The following is a 27,600-nucleotide window of genomic DNA, read 5'->3' on the forward strand; positions in this document are numbered from 1 at the left end:
AGCAGTCACCATTAATAAAGAGAGAAGGCAGAGGGAGAGTACATGATGAAAAGTTGGGATGCATGGAAATTCTCCTGTGTGGGCTAATCAATGAACAGCAAAACGTTAGGCCTCTTAGCAGCTTACTACAATTATGGACCCAAATGTGAAGACCTGGTAAAAGGAAAACCAAATGTGTTCAACAGTCTTTGTTTTACAACAAATTACAGCAATAATGACACAATAAGTGTAACAAAATACCTATGAAATGTTCTAGTCTCACTCCTGACTGGAAAACAGAAGAAATTACATAGTCGCAAAAAAACCCTGCTTGCCGCTTTCTGTCTCGTAGAATGTACAAATATATTAAGCCAAACAACCACAATGTCTGTTCTCAGCGAAGGACATTTGGGCTTTGAAGAAACCCAGAACACCATACTATTAGAATCATTGCAGATTTATTTTTAATTTTTTTTAAGGACAGACCTGCACAGTCACTGGCAATAATCACTCAAACCGCTATATATTTGGGAGCTTGATGCACACTTTTGAGAAGTGTGCCGTAGAAGAACTATGTGACTAACAAGTTATGTAAGCAGGTCCAGAGAAATGATCATGTATACATCTATTATTTAAGAATTAGGAGCATTTAGCCCCATATGAAATTTAGTTGACTTCTCCTACTATGTTGTAGTAAAAAGTGAATTTCCAGATCATAATAGCTCGGCGATGTACTGCAAACATCAGTATTTCTCTAAAGGGCAGAAAGGTTTACATGTTTGTAAAATGTAACAACACTTGTACCAACGCTGAAATTCTAGTTGTGAAGGTTTTCTTCAATTTCATGAATCATTGGAACAAGATAAAAAAACAACAAAACAATACTTCTGAGATACAGTGGCAGGATATTTGGATTACACGTTAAAACAATCAATATTGAATACAAAATATTTGGGATTTAGATTAAGACGAAATAAAAGTGGGAATAAATATGAAGATTAAATGAATTTCGCTGAAGAAACTAAACTGCATCAAGAGAATAATTTAATGGAACATACTTTAAGGACACATAATTCCAAAAATCATTTAATGGCCTATAATTTTAGATGTAATTAATTACAAAGTAAATACAAATTGAAGTAAAGAAATAAGAGTAACTTGTGTTCATTAATTAAAGTGTAGCAGCTTTGGTAAACACTTGAAATCGAAAGATAAAAGTGAAAGCATCTCACAAATCAAGAACATGAAAAAAGAATATTACTATAGTTTTTCCCATCGGAACTCCCTCTCTCTCACCAAAATCTTAAGACTTTTGGGTGGTAAACCTCTCAAGAATAATAGAAAAGGTCACTTCCCACCCATAACTGCACTAGATGTAATGATTTCACCTGCTAGAAATATCCATACGAGTTATAGTTCTGTTGATATGCCACCTAGAATAATTACATATGAGAGTTTATAAGCTAGCAACCTTTATTTTTGTTTAAGAACTAAAATCACCCATATATGTCCCTGGATAATAAATATGTACTGATTTTCTAAAGAACTGATCCAGTTCAGTCAAACACTCTGGTAGAAGTTTGAGAGAAGATAAACAGCATTCCCTAAAACATTTATATGTTTAGCTTTACCCTCTCAAGACCTTCTGTTAGCTTTCGAGGAATATTGCTTAACAAAGAAGATGTGAAATAGAGTAGAGTCATACAAGATTAAAAACCTTGTTCAGAGTAGCAGCCAATGTCATTTTGGGAAATCAGAATTTCATAGTATATTTTTTTGATACATTATATTGGTGTATGACCTGCATCAGGTTTTACAATTCCCTTACAAATTATGCCTTTCTAGAGAGACCGTAGTGTTCGCTCAAACATTACAGACAGTCCAATAATTTTATTAAGGGAGTTCACCTAAGCATTGGCAATTACTGTATAAACTCTAAACAGACCTATCTTCGGCCTTTGACCTTGTGAATCGCACTAAACTGTGGCATATTCTTGCCAATTTGGGTCTTGATCGTGCGCTTGGTAACCTTCTAGCCGATCTCCACTCAGACCTCCAGGCCTCAGTCAGGGTTGACTCAGGGGGGCGACGTACCAGTCGTTTCAAGCCCAAAAGAGGGGTGAGGCAGGGGTGCATTCTGGCACCCCTGCTCTTCACAGTTTATATTAACGCCCTCGAATCTGAATTAAAGACTGCTACGCCGGACATACCGCGTATAGGGGAGACAAGTGTTCCTGTCCTCCTGTGCGCGGATGACGCGGTGCTTCTGTCCCGCACAGGCTTGGGTCTTCAGCGGTTATTGGATGCTTTTGGCCTTTTTATGACGTCTTTAGACCTTAATATAAATGCCAAAAAATCACAAGTTATGATGGTGGGTAAAGGCTCACGCTGCAAGAAAGTTAAAACTTTCTATTGCAGCAATGCAGAAATGCAAAGAGTTTCGACATTCCCGTAACTAGGAGTTACGTTTGAAGATAAAGGGAGCTGGGTCCCTCAAATAAGAAATAGAAATAGTGCCCTAGTAAGAACATCTTCTGCGGGCTAGGCCAGTCCCAGCCCTCATGACCATCTACAACGCCAAGTGCGTGTCTGTTGCAACTTATGGTTGTTCCTTATGGGGATATGGCTCGATAGACCGTCTTCAGGCTTCTGGAAAAAAATTTCTTAGATCAGTCTTGTCTGTACCCCAGTCAACACCATCTTATTCTGTCCATTCTGAACTGGGGGCTGATTTTATAACAGACAAAATTCGAGTGGCCCCTCTAATCATGTGGCTTAAAATTTGGCTTAATAACGAACTATCTCTAAATCAGGCCATTTTGAGGGACTGTCTTCTACTCGACAACGCCCACAAAATTAAGTGGTTAACTTATGTCAAAAATGGTTTTAGCGCTCTGGGACGACCTAACCTCTTTTCTTCACCGGAGTCGATATCCCGGGCTGATATTGTTAGAACCAAAAGCGATATGCTCTTGAGGCTGTCGCTAATAAGAGAGGAAAAGGAACTAACAAAACCCTTGGTTAGAGCACACCTTTTGGTTGCAAACCCACCAGGCCCTGAATTCTACCTCACTCTGGTTAACCGCCCCTTTCATAGGTTTTTATTAACTCGTTTCCGCATGAACATGATTCACCTGATATTAGGACAGTAAACAACCTGGTGTAAACCTGATGATTTTCTTCCTTGTTCTTGTGATAGCTTCTCTATCCAAGATACTATGCACTTTACCATGTTTTGTGGGCATTTTTTAGCAGAAAGTAGGAAGTATCTTGTGCCAATCTTAAAAAAGGTAGGGTTTCTGCAAGTTAGACCAGCACTTCTTTATTTGCAGATGTTAAATGACCCTAGCACTGTCTTTCATGTAGCCAATTACCTGGTGTGTGCGGTGCGCACCAAGAAAGGACTCATGGTGAAAGAGATTGGACACATTGTCATGAAGTATTGCACCTTGCACTTTAGTGGTCAAACATTATTATTAATGTATATCAGGTTTATTTTTAACTTTTTATGACATAGTTTTTATACAGTGATGATTTTTAAAATTTCTTGTATCTTTCTTTTTAGTTAAATCACACTATGTGGTTTTTACTTGTAAAGTTGTATACTTTTTTAACCATTGTATAATGTGTGTTTCTTAATTATGATTGTATGTTTCTTTTTGTACCGTGCCTTTTTTTGATATTCATTTATCGAAATAAAGATTTTGACTGACTGACTGACTAAACAGATTGTTCAAAAGGATTATCAATATAATGTAATGTATGCATTTACCCCTTCACATAAAATAGCTTGTAATGTTGAGTAGCACTGAAGCATGAGTTTTTATGGTTCAAGAGAATAATATGAAATCCACGTTGATTGTTAAAGAGTGCATAACTGGTCAGAGACGAAGACAAATAAGGAGAGCAAGAGGGCATTAGAAAACTGAAATTTCACAGCTGCCAGATGAAACTGTGTTAGGAGATTTAGAATGAGAAAAACAGTTTATAAATGAGGTTTAATACAATTGTTTCGATAACATCCATGTGGGAACTGACCTGTCATTTAAGGGTTGAGAAGGATTAACTAGAAGATTCTTGACAAGGTCAACATGATCAACCTGGTGCAAGCGCATGCAAGGGAAGTGTGTCCAGCTAGAAGATGTAATAATCAAGTATTAGAAAGATGAAGGAACATTCTGCAAGCAAGTGATGGATTACTGATATTGCTAAGGTGGTACCACCACAGAGACATTAGAGAAATGTGTTTCTGTGCTCAAATGTGTATATCTGTGCCCTTGGTGTTTACGGTGTATGTGCTATACACTGAAGGAAAGGCTGAAGAATCATGAAAATAAATTAAGCATTAAAGTTTTCAACACTGACCTATTTGGACATTTCCACAGCAGGAGACTTGCCAACAAAGGGACCCAAATTGTGAAGGTAGCATTTAGGCCTACTAACCTTACAAAAGCTGAAATTAACAAAACTACATACAAATTCTGTTGCTGTACACAGCACCCCATTGGCCTAATGGGAGCCTCTTCCTGGACCAAGTGCACAATGAACTCTTACACTGAGGCAACGGGGGCTGGTCATTCCAAAGTTAACATTTCAGAAAACCTACAATACAAAAATGATACTAAGCAGTGGCAGAAAAGGTGTGGAGACCAGCCAGAGACAAAGTTGGGTTGATATGTTTACAACAGATCAAGAAGTGAAGACGCGTTAAGCATGGTGGCCTTTGTATTGTTATTTGGCATGCATGCTTGTGCTTTCATGAGAAGCATATTTGAACAAGTTATAATAATGTATTTCTTAACTCCACAAATCAAGTAACTGGCCCAATATACAACGGGCATGATTGTCTTGTAAAAAGTATATTATCTTTATATTGCACTTATGTAGCCAGGAGCCCATTACTATAGGGACTTACTAATTAGCACCAGGATCCAAAATCATAGTTCTGCAACCTAAAAGAGGCTCAACAGATACAAGGGAGCAGGGGTGAACTGAGAAGCATACCCAAAGCAGCAATGCTGAGAGGGTTTCACAACCAAGGATGATGCACATCTGCGGGAATCAAGCATACTTCCTATCTACATGAACAATCTAAAACAAGGGGTCAAAGGAAGCCTGAGTGGGAGTCTGAACATCACAATGTGGTATCCTAAAAACACACCAGCAGCCACGGGGAATAAAAAAAAAAAAAGGATACCAAAAATGTCCCTTGCTCTCCGTAATTACTCTGCAAAAAGCTAGCGGGAAAGAAACAACCGACAATGGACCTACCCCAAAAGAAGCAATATACAGAAAGTGAAACAACTGCCAGCACAAAGGGTGATGATTTGAATGAGGAGACAGAGGGACGCACTTATAACTGGAGCATAACTTCACACCCTAAATAAAATATCCCTATATTTCGACAAATCAGTAGTGCTCTTGGTCACCTGCCATAAAACTACAGTTCAACTTTGTTGAGAATAAATACTTCAGCACATCATGGTTATCAATGAAGAATAAAAGATCCAGTTTTGATGGATTAAAACAGAGCTTTTAGCCCTTCCAGCAAAAAGGACAGAGCCTAGGGAACTACTACAGCCCAACATATGACCACATACTTGGCTTGTCAAGGGGTTTATTGCACTAAAGCTAATAGTGGCTCAAGACTTCACAAACACAGTCCAATGGTCGAATCTAAGCAACAAAAGCAGGCAGTGAGATATTACTCAGGATGCATGTATCATGATTTATTAAACTCCATTTTGAGCTAGACGTTCTGCCTTTCTTGCTATTGGTCATCTTGGTCTTGAACCCGCAAGTCAGAAAGTTCTCTGCATAAAAAATGAGAGCTAAATATAGGGTTCTAGAATTCCACTTTGAAAACAATGGCGACTTTTTAAGCAATGGTTCTAGACGTTCCCAATTGGATTAATTGTGAGTAACACATTGGTAGTTGAAGTTTGTAAGTGGTAGAATATTGATACCCCAATGGACAATTGTCTTTATCTTTCCATAATATTAATGGGTAACATTTGGAAATTGGATATGTCCTTTGTAAAGTGCTGGATACGTTCTTTGATAGTAATGAGGAAGCATTCACCATTTGTCGAGGTTCTCCATCTCAGTTAATAATGGGTGTACTGGGCATTTATTTCTGGCATTAGAAGGAAATGTTATACCACACAAGTTCTCCGCTCTCTTCACTGGTCTACCTGTCAATGCCTGCTTTAAAATCAATGCACAATAGAAGTATGTGTATCTTATGTGAATGTTTAATTGATACATTACACAACCCATTTGTATTTAGAGTCCTTTAAAATCTGACTTTTAAGAAAACGGTAGAACATCATCATAGAAATTACTCTGCGAGTACAAGTGTGCCTCCTTCTGCATGACAACATAGAACTATATTTCCAACTGATCAATCACCATCTTGCAGTAACAACTTAATTTACTTCTCTTTTCCTTAAGTGCAATAAGATGTTGAGAAAATTTCAATATCTCAAAAACATCAAGAAAAGAGATCCTTCTGGATCTATTAACTTCCAACTTTGTATCCTCCACCAAAATGCGAGGACTACGCCATTCTATCTAGGCATTTCTTGATAGTCAGAGACACCCATAAAATGGCAGGCCATAGTCAGACTGTCAAAACATTCTGCCTGCTGAGAAAACAAAATACTTTTTGAGTCAAGACCACAACGTATGTGGCTAGAACTCACATGGGTCAATGCAGTCTACATTTGGGTGAACCAGAGAGATTAATTTATACGCTGTAGCGGAAACAGAAATGGCTGCCAGGGCGGTGATAATGTGGGTGAATGGCATTATATTGCATCTATTCTAACACAAGTTAGGGCTAATAAACAAGCTGAACATTTTTAATATTGGTTGACAATTTTATTTTGGGTCTGTCTAAATTATACTACATGCATGACCACAGTCTTTTGTAACTCCTCCAATAAAATGTTCATTTCTTCTTCACATAGCTTTCTTAAATATTGCCGCTGGAACTTAAGAGACAGTGATGAATTGCTTTGAAACTCTGAAATCTTGTTTCCTTCATGCTCACCATCATTTCACTTAACCGTTATTCACAAGGTCTAATAGCTGCAGTGTCAACCCTGATGACAAAGTGAAATATCCTATATAAAAATTATAAATAAACAAATACAACAAAAATATACATTGAAAAGGAACAGCTTTACAACCCTTCTTCACCATATATTTACTGAGAAATTGGCATCTCCACGATATTTCCAGAGAATTTCGATCAAGCTTGTGCAAAGGTAAACTGGTTTCCTTTGGTATGATTGCCAAGCAAACGAGTAACCCCCCCACCCCACAAATCCTAGAGTATCCATTGCACAGATCCCATCTCCACCTACCCCATGCTTATCGTACCTTCTAAGTATTCAACGGATTTGGTACCGATGCTTTCAGTATTTCTGGCAAATATCACACTTGGAAAGTTCACTACTGATAAATTAGGTCCGCATTACAGCAGATCACCAAAACAAAAAAAAATACAAACAATAAATTAAAAACGGACAAGCTTTTGCACTCTTCATTTTAAAACATCACTTCATGGTAAAAAAAACTTAAATAAATATCAAATCTTGTAGGGGCATGTAGTGTGCAAGATGCCTGCAAACAAAGAAAAGTTACATCACACGGCCATGGCACTCCCTTCTGGAAAAGCCTCTACTTGGGGTTTTGGGATTTCGGAGAGGATGCAGGCAGACTCACGCTGCGGCTCCGCAATGCTTAGCTCCCCTGCTGCAGCTCCAGCGCCACAACCATCTCCAAGATGATTGGGCAACCGCACATGTCTAAGGGGACAAAATGAGTCAGGACCTGTACTCATTGCCACTGGAGGCCTGCAGTCCTCCGCATATGCAAAATCTGCTCTCAGGCACTCCTGGCTAGTCTCCTGTGAAGGCATGGATGCTGCTTGTTCCTCTGGGGTACTGCAGTGAATAGGCGAGGAGGCAAAAACTGGGAAATTACTCAAATCTTTATCCTTTAGTTCACCGGAAGTGCCTTCAGAGTGTTCAAAATCCTGCAGCTCTCTCACTCCTAAAACCGAGTTTTGATCTATCTGGTAATAAACTACAGGAGCACTGCTTAGGAAAGTTTGATCCCCTATTGAGGATGTCATTTGATCAGAGGTGCCTGTGAAGCACAGAACAGATGAACCGATGGGTAACTTGGCATCAAGAAGAACAGGCGTATTGGGCAAGTTGTCAATGACTCCCCCAGATCCAGCCAGAGGTTCTTCCACTAGGCAGACACTGAGACTCTCCACACTGGAGTCTAGACTGAGGCTGGAACCGCTGGAGTCCTCGTCCTCTTCCTTCAGCCTTGCCATTTCCTCTGCACTCTGCAGGTGGCGGACAGCAGACTCATTCTCCAAATGGCAGTTCTCTGCAATAAATTCCTGGAAGTCTTGAGTCTCCTGTGATAGGGAGCAGGAGTGACCTTCAGTAAAGAACTGCGAGTGCTCCACTTCTGGGGACGCCAGCCGGGCCGGTGGACGTTTGTTCTCCAGCTCCAACTTCATGATGGTGTGCAGGTAATGAGTTCGGACTCTAATTGGGTTGAATTCAATGCGTCCTGCCAGGTTCCCACAGCCGTCCCTCGAGCAACCACAGGGGAATGACATGCGATCAACCTGGAAGTAAAAGAAAGAACAAGCTTACAATCTACCTCATTATGAATCATTCTAAAAATGTCATGTTATTGAAAGCGGAATGAAAACAGTGATGTCTCTACCAGCATGGAAGACATTGAAGATGTTTGATTTTCTACTGGGCAGCTCAAGAGGCAAGGCATGTGGGACATTTTTATCTACATTTTACAATTTCCATGTTGGCCATAATCAACAGCGATAATCTGGTGGGTGCACAGCGGATTATGTACGGTGTATTGGGGCTGCAAGTCGTCTGTCTGGTGGCAAAGATTTACAGAATGAAGAGCAACATGTCGCAATTATAAGGGACAGTATTAATTCACGAGGGAAGACATCAAGCTGCTAGAGATCAGCAATGAGGTCGAAATAAGGAGAGCTGACACATAGGAAGGGGGAGTAAAGACATTCAAACAGGAACAATGTATGAAACAGAAAGAGATGTTATACTGTGTGAGATCATGAAACCCCCATAGTGATGAGGTAGACTTGGAAGAAGAGAAGCGGTCAGTGGACATAGAGAAAGGGGAGGAAAAGTAAGAGAAAGACAGTTACAGATATTGCCTGTGAGAGTAAGGATAGTTGAAGAGGAAAGGTACACCTCACTGAGAAAGGGCTGACATTCTTAAAGATCGGCTGGGAGAGAACCAGGGCTTCTGTAGTAGGGTGACAAAATCACTGGTGCTGGTTGCAGCACACTCTTTTATGGGCAGTTAAGCTGCAAGCCCACATAGAACAACCACACCTCACAAAACACTTGTTCTGTGCCACACTGCTGTCCATCCATCTTTTCTGATAACAATCACCACTCAATATAGTGAGATTGGGAGAAAGAGCTCATCAAATCAGTCTGCCTTAGGATTAATATGTGCAGTAAAAATTACTCACTCGGACCATAACTGTGAGATATCCAGATTTGTCGAAACAGAGCCCCTCCACCCTTCAGTCCTGAAACAGACCAGTGGGAAGAGACATTCTCTTAGTCTTACATGAATGAGTGGTAAAATGTTTCTGTTCGGCTCCCTGTAAATGGGTGCAAAGTCCCACACTCAAGACCACCATCAGAAATCTGCACTAAGTGTCAGACATTGGTGGTCATGCATCAGCGGCCAAGTACTAGAACGAGTTCTGAAGTAAGCACCCCTCTGATTGAGAGTTCAAGACATAATGGCACAGCATAGGAATACAGCTTGCACTGTTGCTGCCTCTGCTGTTTATTCAGTCCAAGTGGCAGCTGGTGTATTAGAGTTTTGATAAAACCACTTACTTTTTAGTTGGCCAGCCCTACTCTGGAAGGATGTGAACTCAAATCTAAAGCGCAGTTCTTAAGTCACTGTGAAGGCTAATGTTTTGTATTGGCAGGATACCTTGTGTAACACTGCTACATTTATAGAACAGGGGCCAAAAATGGTAGATGGAATGGGAAACGAGATTGACCATGACAGGATGCATAGTTATCTGAGGATATATATATATATATATATATATATATATATATATATATATATATATATATATACACAGAGGTGCACAACGTATAGTAAATTGAAGGTGGTGCGTAAACTATTAATTAAGTTATAACTAGTGGTGAATAAATAAGAAATTTAAGTTGATATATTACCTACTGGCGGTCGCTAGTAGGTAGTTATCGTTAGGACCTAGTTTCCATAGGAAACTTATTTTTTGTTTTCCCAATAACTTTGGCGCCGGTTGACGAATTGTCGTGAATTTTTCAAAACTTATGGCCCGCTCCAGTCAGCTCCCATCATGAAGGTTTCGGGGTGATTCGGCAAGCGGGGGCGGAAAGAAAAAATGGGGGTCCCAAAACGTGTTTTCTCCATGTTAATTCTTATAGGAAACTTTAGACAAGGCTACAGCGCGAACTGCTTTTATCCCCCAAATTAAAACGCGCCACGGGGCGTTTGCACAGTGGTGAAGTAATGGGGGCAGAGCCTAAGGTGACGTGTGCAAACACGCCCTGTGGAGCGTTTTAAGTTGGGGAATTAAAATGGACCTGGTAAGGAGGCCCCATTGTTTACGCCTTCGCTGAGGTACCACAAAAGGAAACTCAGAGCCCTGGAAAGAGGTTGGAGGAAAACTAAACAGGACTCAGCCAGGAACCTTTACCGAACCTCCCTTAATGCCTATAAAAAACATATCACTCTTGCCAAAGCCGAATATTATGAATCCCGCCTAAGTAAGGCAGCCAACGTGCAGAAAGAGACCCTCAAGATCCTGTCGGAGTTGACTAAAAAACCAGACAGCTTCCAGTCCCCCATAAACTGTAATTCCTTTCAGGGATACTTTCTGGAGAAAGTAAGAACCATTATCCAGGAGATAAAAAGTGGTATGTCAAATGGGATGGTCACACCTACAGCCCCTCATAAATCAGTTGACTGCTCTATCACACTGTTTCCAGAGATTGACACTCTGAGTCTGCAACAGCTGATGGATAGAATCAAGTCTGGATCTCCAGCGGACCCGTGTCCACCTAAAGTCTTTCAGGCAGCCCGTCCGTTATTGGAGGAGCGTGTCATCTCCCTCCTAAATAGGTCCTTGGAGACAGGGCAATTACCAGCAGAACTTAAAGAAGCGCGTGTAAGACCTTTGCTGAAAAAGCCAGGCGCAGACCCCGCAGTACTAAAAAACTACAGGCCGATCTCTCAGTTACCATTCCTCTCTAAAGTACTGGAACAACACATACTAAAATCCCTGTCCTTGTATCTGGAGTCTTATCATCTACTTCATGAACGACAGGCAGGGTTCCGAGAGCATCACAGCACCGAGTTGGTGATGCTCTCGGTGCTGGATGAATTGAGAGGCCTGGCTGACGGTAAAAAACCGAGCGCCCTGATCTTGCTAGACCTTTCAGCGGCGTTCGATACCGTCAGCCATGCTCTGCTTTTGGAAAGAATGAGTGACTTTGCATCAAAGGCCTGGCCTTCAGATGGTTGCAGTCCTTTCTGCTAGGAAGGACCCAAAGAATACAACTTGGGGAAGAAACTTCCGCAGTGGGGAAATTAGAATGTGGGGTGCCCCAGGGCTCGGCCCTGTCCCCACTTCTATTTACCTATACCTGCAACCTCTGATTGCTTCTCTGGCGCGCATGGGCTGCACAGTATTTAACTACGCGGACGACACGCAGCTGTTGCTGAGTGTCGACTACACAAGTGCCGCACAACTCCAAACTCAGAACATCTTGAGGTACACGGTCCAATGGATGACAGAAAATCTTCTAAAAATCAACCCAGACAAGACTGAGGTACTGGTGATTCCATCCGCCACCTCACCATGGTGTGACCTCTACTGGCCCGCAGAGTTAGGCCCGGCTGCAAAACCCAGCCTGAACGTGAAGAGCCTGGGGATTAAATTAGATTGTGACCTATCAATGGTCAACCAGATCTCGTCAGTGGTGGGTAGCTGCACCAACATCATCCGACAGCTACGGAAGCTGGTGCCCGTCATCTCCAAATCCATGTTACGCTCTATTGTCGCAGCCACCGTGATCTCAAGGATAGACTACGGAAATGCCCTCTACCTTGGCCTGCCAAAAATCCTGACAAATAGGCTACAGGTTGTGATGAACGATGCTGCTCGTCTCATTTTCAGACTGCCAAGACAAACCAAAGCATCTCCCCTGTTACAGAGCCTTCATTGGCTCCCTATTAAGGAGCGAGTGGAATTTAAAAGTTCGTGCATAGCCCACAAAGCCATCTATGGCATGGCGCCCGCATACATCAAAGACCGTGTGGCGGTGTAGAGTCCAATGAGAACTCTTAGATCCTCAGACTCACAATTATTGGTCTGCCCTCGGTACAAACTTGTCACCAAGGGAGGAAGAGCCTTCTCGGTGTTAGTTCCTCAGCTATGGAACACACTACCTGAGTCGCTGCGCAGGGAAGAGAACCTCCTACGCTTTAGAAAGGGGTTAAAAACGCTGCTGTTTAGGAGGTCCTTGAGTGCCAACTAGGCTAGTGGACGCCTTCTCTGTATTGCTAAAGTTGTTGTTTGTACCATCGATTTCCAAGCGCTTAGAGACCTGCAGGTGATTGGGCGCGTTACAAATTAAAAATAACAATAACAATAACAATTAATTCCCCTTCAATCCTGAGGGCCCCTTGGGGCCAACTAGCCCACCAGGTACCTCCAGTAAATGCCACAGGCCTGCGTTGCAGAGAGGTGGGCCAGGCCACACCCCTTTTTACACCTCTCTGCAATGCAGCTCTGTGGTGCTTCTGGAGGTACCTCATGGGCTAGTTGGACCCCAGGTACCCTCAGGATTCAAGGGGACTTCATCCCCCAACTTAAAACACGCCACAGGGCGCGTTTGCACTGTGGTGAAGGGAGGGGCTGGGGCCTGAAGTGACATGTGTGCAAACATGCCCTGGGGCGCGTTTTAAGTTGGGGAATTAATTCCTCTTCAATCCTGAGGGTCCCTGGGGGCCACAGCCCCACTAGGTACCTCCAGTAAGCACCACTGTGCTATGTTGCAGAGAGGTGGGCCAGGCCACTCCCCTTTTTACACCTCTCTGCAACGCAGCTCTGTGACGCTTACTGGAGGTACCTGGTGGGCTAGTTGGAGCTCAGGGATCCTCAGGATTCAAGGGGACTTAATCCCTCAATTTACAACACGCCTGGGGGCGCGTTTGCAGAATGTTGGAGAAAGGGGGCATGGCCTTTGTCTACCTGTCACCAATCCCACTGCGTGGGGCTTATTGGAAGTAAAACGTAGGCTAGTTTGCCCCTAAAGACCCCCAGCAGTGAAGGGGACTTCAATCCCCATCCAAGAGCATGCCAGGGAGCACGTTTGTAGAGTGGTTGGCAAAGTGGGCGTGGCCTGGTACGAGTACTTACTAGTGCTGCTGTGTGGGACTGACTGGAGATAATAGTTGGAGAAGTTGGCCCCCAAGGATATAAAGTTGGCCCCCAAGGATATCCTTGGGGGCCAACTACCCCTCTTGTTAGTCCAGTAAGTTCCACACAGTGGGATTACTAAGACGTCTACGGAGGCCAAGGCCCCCTTTCTCTACCACTCTGCAAACGTGCCTTGTGGCAGACTATGGGATGGGGGTTGAAGTCCAATTTAGTCCTGAGGGAGTTTGGGGGCCAAGAATCCATCCTGGTACCTCCTGTAAATCCAACGCAGCGGAATTCCTGAGCGTTGGTTGGACGCCCAGCACTCTTTCTCCACCACTCTGCAAACGTGACTACTAGTTAAAGTAGCATATTTCTGCACCTCTGACTTAGAGGTAGTTTCAATCCCCCTGCCCTATTAAGTACTAGGGCCTTACAGAGGAAGTCATGCAAAACACAGGGGTATCCCAACGCCTAGTGTTTCCTAGTGTATGTAGGTGTTTTCACTGTATTCTAAGTGTCTTTTAGCATAGCACTGGCTCTAGGCCTAGTTAGTCAGTCAGTTACCACCAGTACCCGTCTGAAAAAGTTGTGGGCACAGGATGATTTTGCAACAAGGCCTCTTTCTTTTCCTCTAGTGGTTCTTTCTGCACATGTCTTGCTTTTTCCTGCACTTTTCTTCGTCTTTGTGGACTTCTGTTGCTTCTTTCTGCATTTCTTTTGCTTCTTTCTGTGTGTTTTTTCTTCTTTTTTCACATGTCCTACCTCTGTAGGCATAGTTCGAAACTAGCCTTTAAAATAACCTTTGAAATTCGCTGAAAAAACCATAGGTTTTAGGGATAGTTATAGTTAGTTGGAAATTTCACTCGAACAAAACCATAGAAATTCCCCCATTATAGTTAGTTCAGCTAACTATAACTCGCACCCCTGCAAGGCACTGCTGATGATGTCACATATTACATCACTCATGACATGGTCAGTGACATCACTGATGACATCTCAAATGACATCACTGATGACATCATCCATGTAATAAATTGATGCATCTTCTCACACCCTAATATAACCTTTGATACACCCACTCTAAATTAAAGACTGCCATTCTCAAAACCATAGACACTCCAAGACCAATAACTTCATACCCACTCATTGATTCTTAGGTTTACACACACATCCACTCACTCAACCGTACAGTCATTCATACTTATGGTCACTCAGTACAGTCCTATCATATGCACTCATACACCTATATAGACACTCACACACCGCCATTCATCCATAGAGGTATTCACACACCTAGTCAGTCATGCAAATAATTAATCACACTGCCATTTACTCACCTATACAGTTATAGCTACACCAGCTCAATTACTCATACAAATAATAGCACATTCTTACACTCTTATACAATCACTGATACAAGCACACACCCATCCATACAGCCACTCTCACAATCACACACACTCACTTATAGCCATTTATATACTCCAAAATACATATATACTGCCTTTCACATATGTAGTTACTCACACATGTACCACTGAGATATACATGAACTCACTAACACGCCCATACACACTCTCACCCACCCATACAGTCCATCACAGATGCACTCTTAAAACCATGCACCCAGTATATCGCCCACTCAGACATCCATGCACAGTCACACACACCCCCACCCATTCAAACACTCAGGCACCGATACAGATACTCAGACAACCAATCAATAACCCATATAGACACTCATGTAGCTATTCGCAAACCCATGCAGCTGCTTACACACTAATAGACAGACAGATACAAACATTCACACAGTTTACTCACTAACCCATGCATTCAGTAAGATACGTTTAATCACTCACTTATAGAGTCAGTCACGCACCTAATAAATCATCCATTCAGACACTTATAAACCCCCTCATTCTTCAATACGCCTTTCCTTATATATATTAAACGTATTTAAACTTTACAGAAATACACAGTCACTAGATGAAGTTATAGTTAGCGGAAGTAACTAGAACGGGGGAATTTCTATGGTGTTGTACGAGTGAAATTTCCAACTAACTATAACTTTCCCTAAAACCTATGTTTTTTTTCAGTGAATATATATATATCCATATATATATATATATATATATATATATATATCCATATATATATATATTCACTGAAAAAAAACATAGGTTTTAGGGAAAGTTATAGTTAGGCCTGAAACTTATATGGTTTTTTCAGTGAATATATATATATATATTATATATATTCACTGAAAAAACCATATAAGTTTCAGGCCTGATATAGTTAGGAATTAGCATTTAAAAAACCTTAGAAATTCACTGAAAAAAACTATAGGTTTTAGGGGTGTTCTAGTTAGCTGGACATTTCACGCATACAAAACCATTGAAATTCCTCCGATATAGTTAGTTGTACTAACTATCTCTCGCACCTGCAATCCACTGCTGATGATGTCACATATTACATCATTCATGACATGGTCAGTGACATCACTGATGACATCATCCAGTGAATGTGGTTTGCTTTGTTATTTAAATATGTATTATATATATATAGCAATTTGCATTGAAGAATGAGTGGATATATAAATATTTGGATGGAGGATTTAGTAGCTGTGTAATTGACTGTTTACTTGACTAATTTATAGTGTCTCACTAAATATAGTGGATAGTGACTAAACTGTGTGAATATCTGTATCACTTTGTCAGTTGTTGTGTAAACTGGTTCTCCAGTTGGTTACTAGCTATGTGAAAGTCTATATTAGTTATTGATTAGTTAACTGAGTATTTGTATGGGAGAGTGAATACGTGTGTTGTTCGGTGGGGGGTGTGTGACTGCCCAAAGATGTGTGAGTAGTTGATTCAGTAGGCATATGAAGTAAAAACTACATGTTCTAACAGTTGTTTGGGTAAGTGAATATCTTTATGGGTGTGGTGATGAGCAAATATATTACTCAATGGTACATGTCCAAAAAACTAGAAAAATAAAAGGCAGTGTATGTGTCAGTTGTTGTATATAAATAAGTATACATAAGACTCAATGATTGTATGAGTGACTGTATGGATAACTGTATACTTGTAATAGTGATTTTATAATACACTAAGTACAAGTTACTTTCTAAATGAATAGATGAAGTGGTGTTTGTATAAGTGTGTGGCTAAGCAAGTATGTAAGTATGATCCATTGTTTGCATAAGTGAGTAGAATGACTTCATAAGTGAATGGAATGTGTGCAAGTGTGTAACAATATGTTCTATTGTTCATTGACATCATATATGAGTGAATCTACAGGTAAGTGATTAGATGTGTGTATACATCTAGGAATCACTGAGTGGGTTTTTAGAAACTTGTATTGCTGTGTCAATGGATTCAAATATGATACTCGGTATTTTACAATGAAAGATTTTACTAGTGTATGAAGAGGTGTATATGATTGTCACGTGGATGATGTCATCAGTGATGTCATTTGAGATGTCACTGACCATGTCATGAATGATGTAATATGTGACATCATCAGCAGTGGATTGTGGGTGCGCAAGATATAGTTAGTACAACTAACTATATCGGAGGAATTTCAATGGTTTTGAATGAGGGAAATGTCCAGCTAACTATAACACCCCTAAAACCTATAGTTTTTTTCAGTGCATTTTTAAGGTTTTCTAAATGCTAATGCTTAACAATATCAGGCCTGAAACTTATGTTTTTTTCAGTGAATTTCAAAAGTTTTTTAAATGCTAATTCCTAACTATATCAGGCCTGAAATCCATGGTTTTTTCAGTGAATTTCAAAGGTTTTTCAAATGCTAATTCCTAACTATATCAGGCCTGAAACCTATATTTTTTTTCAGTGAATTTCGAAGGTTTTGTAAATGACAATTTTTAAATGTATTAATTGTTATTTTTTTTATACTGATTTACTACATTTTTTAAACTATTTATTTTTAGATATTTTATTTTTTAAATTACATTACATATTTGTAATATAAAGTGAAAAAATGGTTTTAAAAAATATTGAAATTGTAATTGTTTTTATTAATTTTATATATTTTTTAATTTATATATATTTTATATCGCTGGCAATGATAACTACGAATAGAATTACTTTTCAGGATCAGTAGTGGGCTAAAAGATGCAGCCCTGAAGTCTCTCCTGATAACAGGTGAGTAAATCAGAATTCGTACTTCGGCTGATTTTAGAGGAATATTTTGCTCAATAGTGAAGGAAGGGGGCGGGGCCTGAGGTGACATGTGTGCAAACACGCCCTGTGGCGCGTTTTAGGTTGGGGAATATATTCCTCTTCAATCCTGAGGTTACCTGTGAGCCTACTAGCCCACCAGGTACCTCCAGTATGTGCCAGGAAGCTGCGTTGCAGAGAGGTGTTCAGAGGGCACACCCCCCTTTTTACAACACTCTGCAATGCAGCTCCGTGGCGCTTACTGGAGGTACCTGTTGGACTAGTTGGCCCCTAGGGGACCTCTGGATTGAAGAGGAATATATTCCCCAACCTAAAACGCGCCACAGGGCGTGTTTGCACACGTCACCTCAAGCCCCGTCCTCTACCTTCACCATTGTGCAAACATGCCCCATAACGCGTTTTAAGTTGGGGGATTAAGTCCCCTTGCATACTGGGGGTCCCTGGGGGCCAACTAGCCCACCAGGAACCTCCAGTATGCGCCAGGGAGCTGCGTTGCACAGAGTTGTAAAAAGGAGCATGGCCTCATTACACCTCTCTGCAAGGGAGCCCCCTGGCCCATACTGGAGGCTCCTGGTGGGCTAGTTAGCCCCCAAGGACCTCAGTATGCAAGTGGAATTAGTTCCACCTCTGCAAACGCGCCAGGGGGCGCGTTTGCAGAGAGGTGCAGGGAGGGGGCGTGGCCTCCACCGATCCCTTTTTGTTTTAAAAAAAAATTATACTTTTAAGGGGGGCTGTGTAGCCCCCCTTCTTTTTCTTTTGGCCCTGGGGACCCCATCCCCCAGGGCCTGCCCCCATTACATTTTTTACCGGTGGCCCTGGGGACCCCATACCCCAGGGCCTGCCCCCATTACATTTTTTTTTACCGGAAGGGGACCGAGTGGCCCCCCTCCCGCGGCCAATTCCGGCACCGGGGACCCCATCCCCCAGGGCATGGCCAACTATTCTTTTTTTTTTTTGTAGAGGGGTGCTGCATAGCCCCCCTCCTATGCCCTCTTAAGGCCCCGGCGACCCCATCCCCCGGGGCCTGCCTTTTTAATTTTTTCTAATTTTATTAATGGTGGAGGGGGGCCACATGGCCCCCCTCCTGGGCAACTTATGACCCTGGGGACCCCATCCCCCGGGCCTGCCCTCTCCGTTGGGGACCGTGGAGGGGTCCCCAAGCCCCCCACGGTCCCTGCCGGCATTGCTTTTCTGCATGGGGAGCAGCTAACATGCTGCTCCCCAAGCAGAAAAGCAATACGCTTTGATTTTTGAAAGAGAGAGCAGGTTTCCTACTCTCTCCTTCAAAAATCAAAGCAGTTTGCTGTGGTAGGGTGGGAGCTGCGAGGCTCCCGCCCTACCATAGCAAACAGCAGTGTCCCGGGGGTAGGCATGCCGGGACACTGCAGGAGCCGGCCCTGGGGGGGGGGGGGGGGGGGGTTGGTCCCCAGGGCCATCAAGGGCTCCAGGAGGGGGGCTGCGCGGCCCCCCTCCCACCTGTTAAAAGCCTTGGGGGTGGTGGTCCCTGGGGCTGGGGGGTCCATTACGGACCCCCCTATTTTACATATTATATTAGAGCCCCAGGAAGGTGGCAGCCCCTGGGGCATGTGGGGGGCTTGAGCCCCCCAACACAGGTGTTTTATTTTTATTTTAAAAAACGAAGCCCTGGGGGGTGGCAGTCCCCAGGGCTGCGGGGAGGCTGTGAGGCCCCCGCATACTACATAATAAAGCCCCGGGGGTGGAGGTCCCCGGGTGGCCTTAGAGGCCCCCCAACATACATATACAAGCCCCCAGGGGGTGGCGGTCCCCGGGGCTGTGGGGGGGGCCGTGTGCCCCCGCTATTATAATTACTTTGCCCCGGAGTGGCGGTCCCCGGGGTTGTGTTGGGGGGATTGGGGCCCCCCCACACTTTTTTCACTATGCCCCCGGGCTTTGGTCCCCCCGGGGGCTAATTAGAAAACAAGCATTTACAATGCAACGGTTTCGCCTTTGGAAAAGTTTGAGCTATTGGCATTGTGAATGACAAACTTTTTATTTATGTGTTGGTTTTGAAAACAGATAAATGGCATTGTCATTTACAATGGCAATAGCTTAATCTCTCGCAAATGCGATTTGTATTGCAACTATTATAGTTAGCATTTTGCAATACGATGAAAACTGGCTAGAGATAGATACAAAAAACAAGTCTTAGCTAGGAGGTAATACTCACCAGACAGAGACACCCGGCAAAAATGACTTCACTTAAACTATCATATGTACAGCACTAAACATTGCACATCCTTCATTGAATAACTGTTTGTTTACTGCACTAAAGATTGAAGATTACTCGTGTTATTTCTATAGTGCTCACATGCTTCAGAGCAAAGAGGACTTTAGGAAAAACACTTGTAAACTAATAATCATCGTGAGGGGAATTATACTCAGGCATTGTAGAATAACAGTTCGTTTTGGAGCATGTAAATGCTATAGACGGGAAATGGTTAAAGGTGCTGGTTCAGAATTTGTAGCTGTGGTTCTGTGCATTTGCAACGGGTGCATTTAGTCGCAAAGTTTCAAACTAGAAGACATGGAATTCATTCCTAGCCTAATAAACTGATCAAATTGTGTGATCCTGTGTAAATCATGTTTTGCCACTATGCCCTATTTCACTTTCGAGTTTGTGTTGGGCAGGAAAATACATTTTTTTTAAAGGGGCCGGAGTGTGACACTAACTGCCCTAAAACATGCTTTTCTTGGTGTGATTATGAACAGATTTGCTACATAAAGCCTGACTTACACCACTAGCTATTGGAAAACTTTACCCTTTCAGCCTCCCTTCCCTCTTCTTTCAACTGTCTCCACTCTCCATGCCCCTTCGATTCATGGCCTCGTGCGGAGCTTCTCACCAGGGACCTGTAGGTACAGCGCCCTGAAGGCACACAGCTAGATCCCGTCGAATGTGACTAAAACATGTGCCGAAATGCACTAGCGAAGGGGGGGGGGGGGGGGCGGGGAGAGGCTGGGTGAAATGAGAGGACACACGAAGAGCACACGTGGGAATCCGGTCTCCTGCACCAGGCAAAGCTGCAGAGGAGGCCGGAGGAAGAGGGTTATGGCTGCAGGTGTGGGTGCACTGGAAGGAAGGTGTGTGTGTGTGTGTGTGTGGGGAAGGGGGGGGAGAGTGATTACAGACCGCCCACCCCAAAACGTTGCCCTTAGAACAGAGGATTAATGTGAGCACAAGAGGGGCAGCGGCAGGAACGAGAGCACCGATAGGGGGCGGGAGATCACTAGAGGGGTCTGGGGGGAGGGGAGGTGACCCGACTATCACCAAAGGTAAAGAGCACAGAGAGTCAGGGAAGGGGTGCATGGTGCAAGGAGGGTATGGGAGGGGGCAGGAGAGAGAGCTGGCTGCAGGGACCAGCGTGCGGCTCCTGCACCTTAGAGAGTCAGATGACCCGTGGGTAGCGGCCCTTTTTATAAGATCCCAAGTAATCCTCTCTTGGAGACCCAGGGACCCCATATTTGAGCTCCTAAAGCCCCCACTCATAAAGATCTTAAGAACCACTCAGAGAGCTCAAAGGCCCACTCCTTAACAACCCTAGGATCCACTCTCACAGATCCCATGCTATGTGCACGCTGTAGAACGGCCCAAGAACTGATGCTCAGAGCTCCCTTTTGCCCTTCTGTAGAAGAGCATAAGGACCACTCTTACAGACCATAACAGCTCAAGTGTCTACTTTTAATGGAAGGCCCCACTGCAGAGATCCGGCTGACCTACTCCGGAGACGTACACGTGACAACAGGAGTCTATTTCCCGTGCACACACGCCAGTGACTGCACCTCCCAAACTGCAGCCACAAACAATTTACACTCTCCCGTCTGTCTGGTGCCCCGGGCGGCACTTCCACCCCGGTACCTCGCCGGAATGCCCACCACGGAGCACAGTGGGACGTGGCCCCGTGTTTATCACCCACATATCGACTTTAAAAAGTGAAATATACACAGGAATCTGGGCTGCCTTGGGGCAGACTGCACTTTGAAAGGGAACAAAAGAAACAGCATTGAAAGGTGCCAAGTCCAGTCCCCTGCCAGCATTACGGGACAAAAGCTGCATCTTCGTTCCATGTAAAGCCGCCCCTTGCGTTTCTCTCTTGCCCCATCAAACCGGGCATCCTTCAGGCCTCAGTGGCAATGCCCCGAGAAGGGACAGAAGAAAATATCACACGGACAGCGGGAGGGGGGGCGGGTGAACGGGCACACGGAGGGGGGGGGTCGGGCAGGCACACGGAGAACGGGAGGGGGGCAGGGGCGGGAACGGGCACACGGGGAGGGGGGGGGTCGGAAACATGATAAAAGCTAAATTATTAAATAAAAAATACTGCTTACCTGAGGACACGGACAGCGGGAGGGGGGACGGGAAAGTAAGGGACAGCAGGAGGGGGCAAGGAAGGCACTCACCTGGACTTCCTCGGGCGGCGGTCGGCCGCGGAATGACGAACACAAACATGGACGCACAAAAAAAATAAACCCCGCCCACGGCCGCGATGACGACATCACAGAGGCGGAGAGGGAAAAAAATCTCGGGAACGCCCACGAATCTGGTCCGGCCATGACGGACAGATCTCTGTTCCAATGGCTAGCCTCTATTTATGGAGCTAGCCAATGGAACAGAGGGCGTAATCCCAAGCCCACTCTGTTGTAACATAAGATTTTGCCTGCGCCGAAAAGCTGCGCAGAGCGCAGCCTTCGGCGAGGCGAAACCTAAAAAGCAGACCAGGTTTTTTTGTTCACGGTGTACGCGTACCTACGCGTATATCGCGTTTTGTAAAAAAATATATTTGGGGGCCTTGGGGGTCCTTTTGGGACCCTCTGAGCAGGCCTAGTGGTCAGGGTGTTTCTACCCTGCTCCCTTTGCACGTTTTTCACGTTTGTTTCACTGCTTTCTTGTGCCTCGGTTCTACCGAGGCACAAGATGGCTGCCCACACTTCCTGGTTTGAAGTGTTGACAGTCAATTAGCATGCAGCTCGTGCTCGGGAAGGTACGGAGTACACTACAGAGTACAGTCAGAGTACGGTACTTCATCTATAGATATATCTATGATTTTACTTTTGATTTTCCCAGGAAATACTCAATGGATTTACAGCATTTAACAAAAAGCGTGATCTGCGAACAGAACTCTACCTTTTTGCCAAATTTGGTGCAATTGTGTTCAGTCGTTCGGGCTGTAGTCCTGGCTAAAGGTCCTATGGAAAATTGCATGGGGAAAACACGTTTTGGGACCCCCCCTTTTTTCTCAGCTCCCGCTTCACGAATCACCCCCAAACTTTCAGGGATGGAGCGGAGCAGGCCATTTTCTTTGAGAATTTCGCGAAGATTCGTCGACCGGCGCTACCTGAGGGAGGGAGGGAGGGAGGGAGGGAGGGAGGGAGGGAGGGAGGGAGGGAGGGAGGGAGGGAGGGAGGGAGGGATGGATGGATGGATGGATGGATGGATGGATGGATGGATGGATGGATGGATGGATAGAGGGAGGCGATAGATAGATAGATAGATAGATAGATAGATAGATAGATAGATAGATAGATAGATAGATAGATAGATAGATATTGCAAATGCTACTTACCAGTATGCATCTGTTCTTGGCATGTAGGGCTGCTGACATTCATATCTGTGCATAGATCGCCACCTAGTGTTGGGTCCGGATGATTGCACATTGTTGTCCTGGAAGAGTCTTCGAAGTATCACGAGATAGGTGGCTCCTCCCCTGGACTACAGTGCGCATGGGCATCGCCTCCATCCCCAGATTGTTTTTAGCCATTGGCAGAGATGGAGTGAAGTATGTGAGTGATGACCATGCTATGAGCATATACATATATACATATGAATGAAATACTGCAGCTGCTACAGGCGCCGGGGAGGAGGGTGGGCGATATGAATGTCAGCAGCCCTACATGCCAAGAACAGATGCATACTGGTAAGTAGCATTTGCAGTTCGAGGCATGTGGGCTGCTGAATTCATATCTGTGCATAGAATACATAGCAGTCCCTCCATTAGCGGCGGCCGCCCGTGCCAGCTGCAGCAGTCTGAAAAAGTGTTTTGAGAACAGCCTGACCAACAGCTGCCTGCTGTTTGGAATGCACGTCTACACAGTAGTGTTTAGTGAAAGTATGTGTGGTAGACCATGTGGCTGCTCTACAGATATCTTCTAAGGGAATGTTACCTAGGAAAGCCATAGAGGCCCCCAACTTCCTGGTGGAGTGGGCCCTTGGTGGGATAGTGAGAGTGCGCTTAGCTTTAGCGTAACAGATCTGAATGCATTTCACTATCCACCTAGCGATCCCAGCTTTGGAGATAGCGTTTCCCTTGTGGTGTGTGGCAAAAGCACCAAAAAGCTGCTTGGTTATGCGAAAATCTTTCGTCCTGTCTACATAGTACATCAAGGCTCTCTTAACATCAAGGGTGTGGAGCATCCGCTCCACCAGCGTCTCTGGGTTTTGGAAAAACAGCGGCAACTCAATTGTCTGGTTTATATGGAATTGAGACACAACCTTGGGTAGGAATTTAGGGTTAGTACGAAGCACAACCCTGTTAGCATGCACCTGGAAGAAAGGTTCTTGGATGGTGAGCGCCTGCAGCTCGCTAACCCTCCGTAGCGATGTAATTGCTACTAAGAACGCAACCTTCCAAGTCAGAAACTGAAGCTCACAAGAGTGCAGTGGCTCAAGGGAGGACCCATCAGCCTTGTAAGAACCACATTGAGGTTCCATTCTGGAGCTGGTGGGGTCCTTGGTGGAATGACTCTTTTGAGTCCTTCCAGAAAGGCCTTGATAGCAGGGACCTTAAAGAGTGACAGGTGTTGCCTATTCTGGAGGTATGCTGCCATAGCAGACAGGTGAATGCGGATGGAAGAGTACGCCAGATTGCATTGATACAGGTGGAACAGGTAACAGATGATGTTTTGAATGGAAGCATCTAGCGGGTCAATATCGTGGTTAACACAGTAGATGACAAACCTCTTCCATTTAGCCGCATAACAAGCTCTCGTAGTGGGCTTCCTTGCCTCCCGAATGATGTCCATGCAATCGGGAGGAAGATTGAGGTAGCCAAACTCTAGGACTTCAGGAGCCAGATCGCCAGGTTGAGCTGTTGCGGATCTGGGTGCTGAATGTCGCCATGGCTCTGCGTCAGAAGGCTGGGAGTGAGATGAAGCCTTTGATGCGGTACCACGGAGAGTTCCAGAAACGTGGTGTACCATGGTTGGCGAGCCCACGTTGGAGCAACCAGGATGAGCGTCATCGAGTGCTGCCTGAGCTTGCGTGCCACCAGCGGTATCAGAGGTGCTGGGGGAAAAGCGTACGCAAATCTGCCTGACCAGTTCATCCACATCGCATTGCCCTGTGATTGCGGGTGTGGGAACCTGGCGGCGAAGCTTTGGCATTTTGCGTTCTCCTTTGTGGCGAACAGGTCTATCTCTGGATGACCCCACTTTTGGAAGTACGGTTGGAGTACTGATGGATGTATCTCCCACTCGTGCATTTGATGGCTGTGCCTGCTGAGCAGATCCGCCATCTGATTGTCCTTGCCCGGGAGATGCTCTGCCATGAGGAAGATGTTCCTCTGAATGGCCCACTTCCACATGCTCTGAGCCAGATGAGACAGCTGCGGAGAGTGTGTGCCTCCCTGCTTCTGAATGTAGTACATGGCCGTCATGTTGTCCGTCCGGATCAACACGACTTTGTTGCACAGATGTACTTTGAACGCCTTCAAGGCCATGAAGATTGCCATCAGTTCCAACACATTGATGTGCATCTTCCTTTGCTGTAGTGTCCAGAGTCCCTGCACCGTGTACTGGAGTACATGCGCTCCCCATCCCTGGAGAGAGGCGTCCGTTGTCAGGATAATCTGTGGCACAGGCTCTTGGAATGGTCGGCCTTTGCAAAGGTTTTGTGGATTCCACCAATGCAGAGAGTTGTATGCCCGACCGCTCACCAACACTAGGTCTGTCAGTTGCCCATGAGCCTGAGTCCACTGACGTGCAAGGCACTCCTGAAGCAGACGCATATGTAGTCTCGCGTGCGGGACAATGGAGATGCAGGAGGCCATCATGTCTATCAACTGCATGAACACCTTCGCTGGAAGCGAGTGCTGAGGTCTGAACCGCTGGATCAGCGCCTGGATACTGGCGATTCTCACTGAATTTGGCCGCGCAGTGGCTGCCAGAGTGTTGATTGTCGCGCCCAGATACTGTCGCACGTGGGCGGGCTGGAGATGGGACTTTGGGTAGTTCAGAGAGAATCCCAGATCGTGCAGGAGATGAATGGTGCGTGACACATGGTCGACGCATTGTCGTTCTGTCTTTGCCTGAATGAGCCAGACGTCCAGGTAGGGGTAGACGTGGACGTTCTGGCGACGGAGATGCGCCGCCACAGTCGCTAGGCACTTTGTAAATACCCTTGGCGCCGTGGTGACCCCGAACGGCAGAACCCTGAACTGGTAATGCTGGTCTAGAATCGTGAATCTGAGATACTTCCTGTGGGAAGGATGCAGGGGGATATGAAAATAGGCATCTTTCAGATCCAGCGTAGCCAGGAAGTCCCCCTGCTGAAGCAGGGGAAGCACTTGCTGTAACGTGAGCATATGGAAGTGCTCCGAGAGGATGTACCAGTTTAGGGGCCTGAGGTCCAGGATGGGCCTGAGGGATCCGTCCTTTTTGGGGATCAGAAAATACAGGGAGTAAACCCCTGTTCCCCGCTCTTGCAATGGAACGAGCTCTATCGCCCCTTTTTGCAGCATGACTAGAACTTCTTGCTGCAACAAGGTCAAGTGCTCGCCGGACATAGGACGGCTCCTTGGGGGTATGTTTGGTGGAATGGAAGTAAGTTCCAGACAGTACCCGTACTGGATAAGAGACTTGACCCACCTGTCCGTGGTGATGGATTTCCACGCTGGCAGGAACTGCTGGAGTCTCCCCCCGACCGGTGTTGTATGGTCGGGGGGCAGTGACAAGACGTCACTGCTTGTTGGCGGTGGTGGACCTGGAGCTGTTGTTTCCACGTCCCCTGCCCTTGACGTTATTGCCTCTGTAACCACCTCTACCCTTGTTGTTGTACGAGGTTTGGGTGTTACTCTTGTAATACTGTGTGGACTGCGATGCCTGACCCCTTGAGGTGCCTCTGGAAGTGGAGCGGCGAAAGGAACCACTCCGAAACTGCTGACTTTGTAGGGCCCCCATAGACTTGGCAGTTTCCGTATCTTTTTTCATTTTTTCCAGTGTCGCATCCACCTCAGGGCCAAACAGGTGGTCAGGATTAACTGTTTGATTCAGTATTGTAGTTTGGATGTCGGGTTTGAACCCTGAAATTCTAAGCCAGGCATGCCGTCTAAGCAACACACTGGTATTGATCGCCCTGGAGGCTGTTTCTGCCACATCCAGTGCACATTTTATGGATGCATTCGTAATGAGCTTTCCTTCCTGAATCAGCATTTCTCCTGCCTCCTTGTACCTGTCAGGCAAGTGTTGCAGTATTGATTCTAAGGTGTCATAATGAGCCCTATCATAGCGTGCAAGTAGGGCTTGTGTGTTAGATATTCTCCAGATATTAGCTGCCTGTGCAGCAATCCGTTTGCCTGAGGCCTCAAAGATCTTGGACTCTTTGTCTGGGGGAGGAGCGTCACCAGTAGTCTGCGAGTTCGCCCTCTTCCGAGCGTTGGAAACAACCAACGAGTCCAATGGCAAGTGTCCCTTGATATATGTTGGATCCGAGGGCGCTGCCTTATATTTCCTGTCAATGCGAGGGTTGACTACACGCGCCCGGGTGGGCTCCTTGAAGACCTCCGTTGCGTGTTTAAGCACCCCTTTAAGCATCGGCAGCGTTTTGACTGACTTTTCAGCTACTGAGAAAGTGTCAAATAAGAAGTCCACATCCACGGG

The 27,600-nt window shown here is 45.0% G+C and overlaps 1 protein-coding gene across 2 annotated transcripts in view; it reads right to left on the reverse strand.

Annotated features, from left to right (window-relative positions):
- Positions 1–420: 420 nt before the first annotated feature.
- The window catches only part of CSRNP2 (cysteine and serine rich nuclear protein 2), a 102,713-nt gene continuing 75,533 nt past the window's right edge, over positions 421–27,600 (reverse strand). Inside the window, exons 6-7 of one of the 2 annotated variants that reach the window (XR_015309912.1) lie at positions 3,701–8,635; positions 421–1,914 (exon numbers count right to left, since the gene is read on the reverse strand). Coding sequence is in view for 1 of the 2 variants with exons in the window: in XM_086965806.1 (XP_086821932.1) it covers positions 7,631–8,635 (1,005 nt within the window). In the remaining variant the exon portion in view is untranslated. Of the gene's footprint in view, positions 1,915–3,700; positions 8,636–27,600 lie in introns of those variants that run through there. The other variant, XM_086965806.1, reaches the window with a different exon arrangement.

This window comes from Lissotriton vulgaris, chromosome 1_1 (genome assembly GCF_964263255.1).
Source record: "Lissotriton vulgaris chromosome 1_1, aLisVul1.2, whole genome shotgun sequence".
Taxonomy (NCBI): domain Eukaryota; kingdom Metazoa; phylum Chordata; class Amphibia; order Caudata; family Salamandridae; genus Lissotriton; species Lissotriton vulgaris.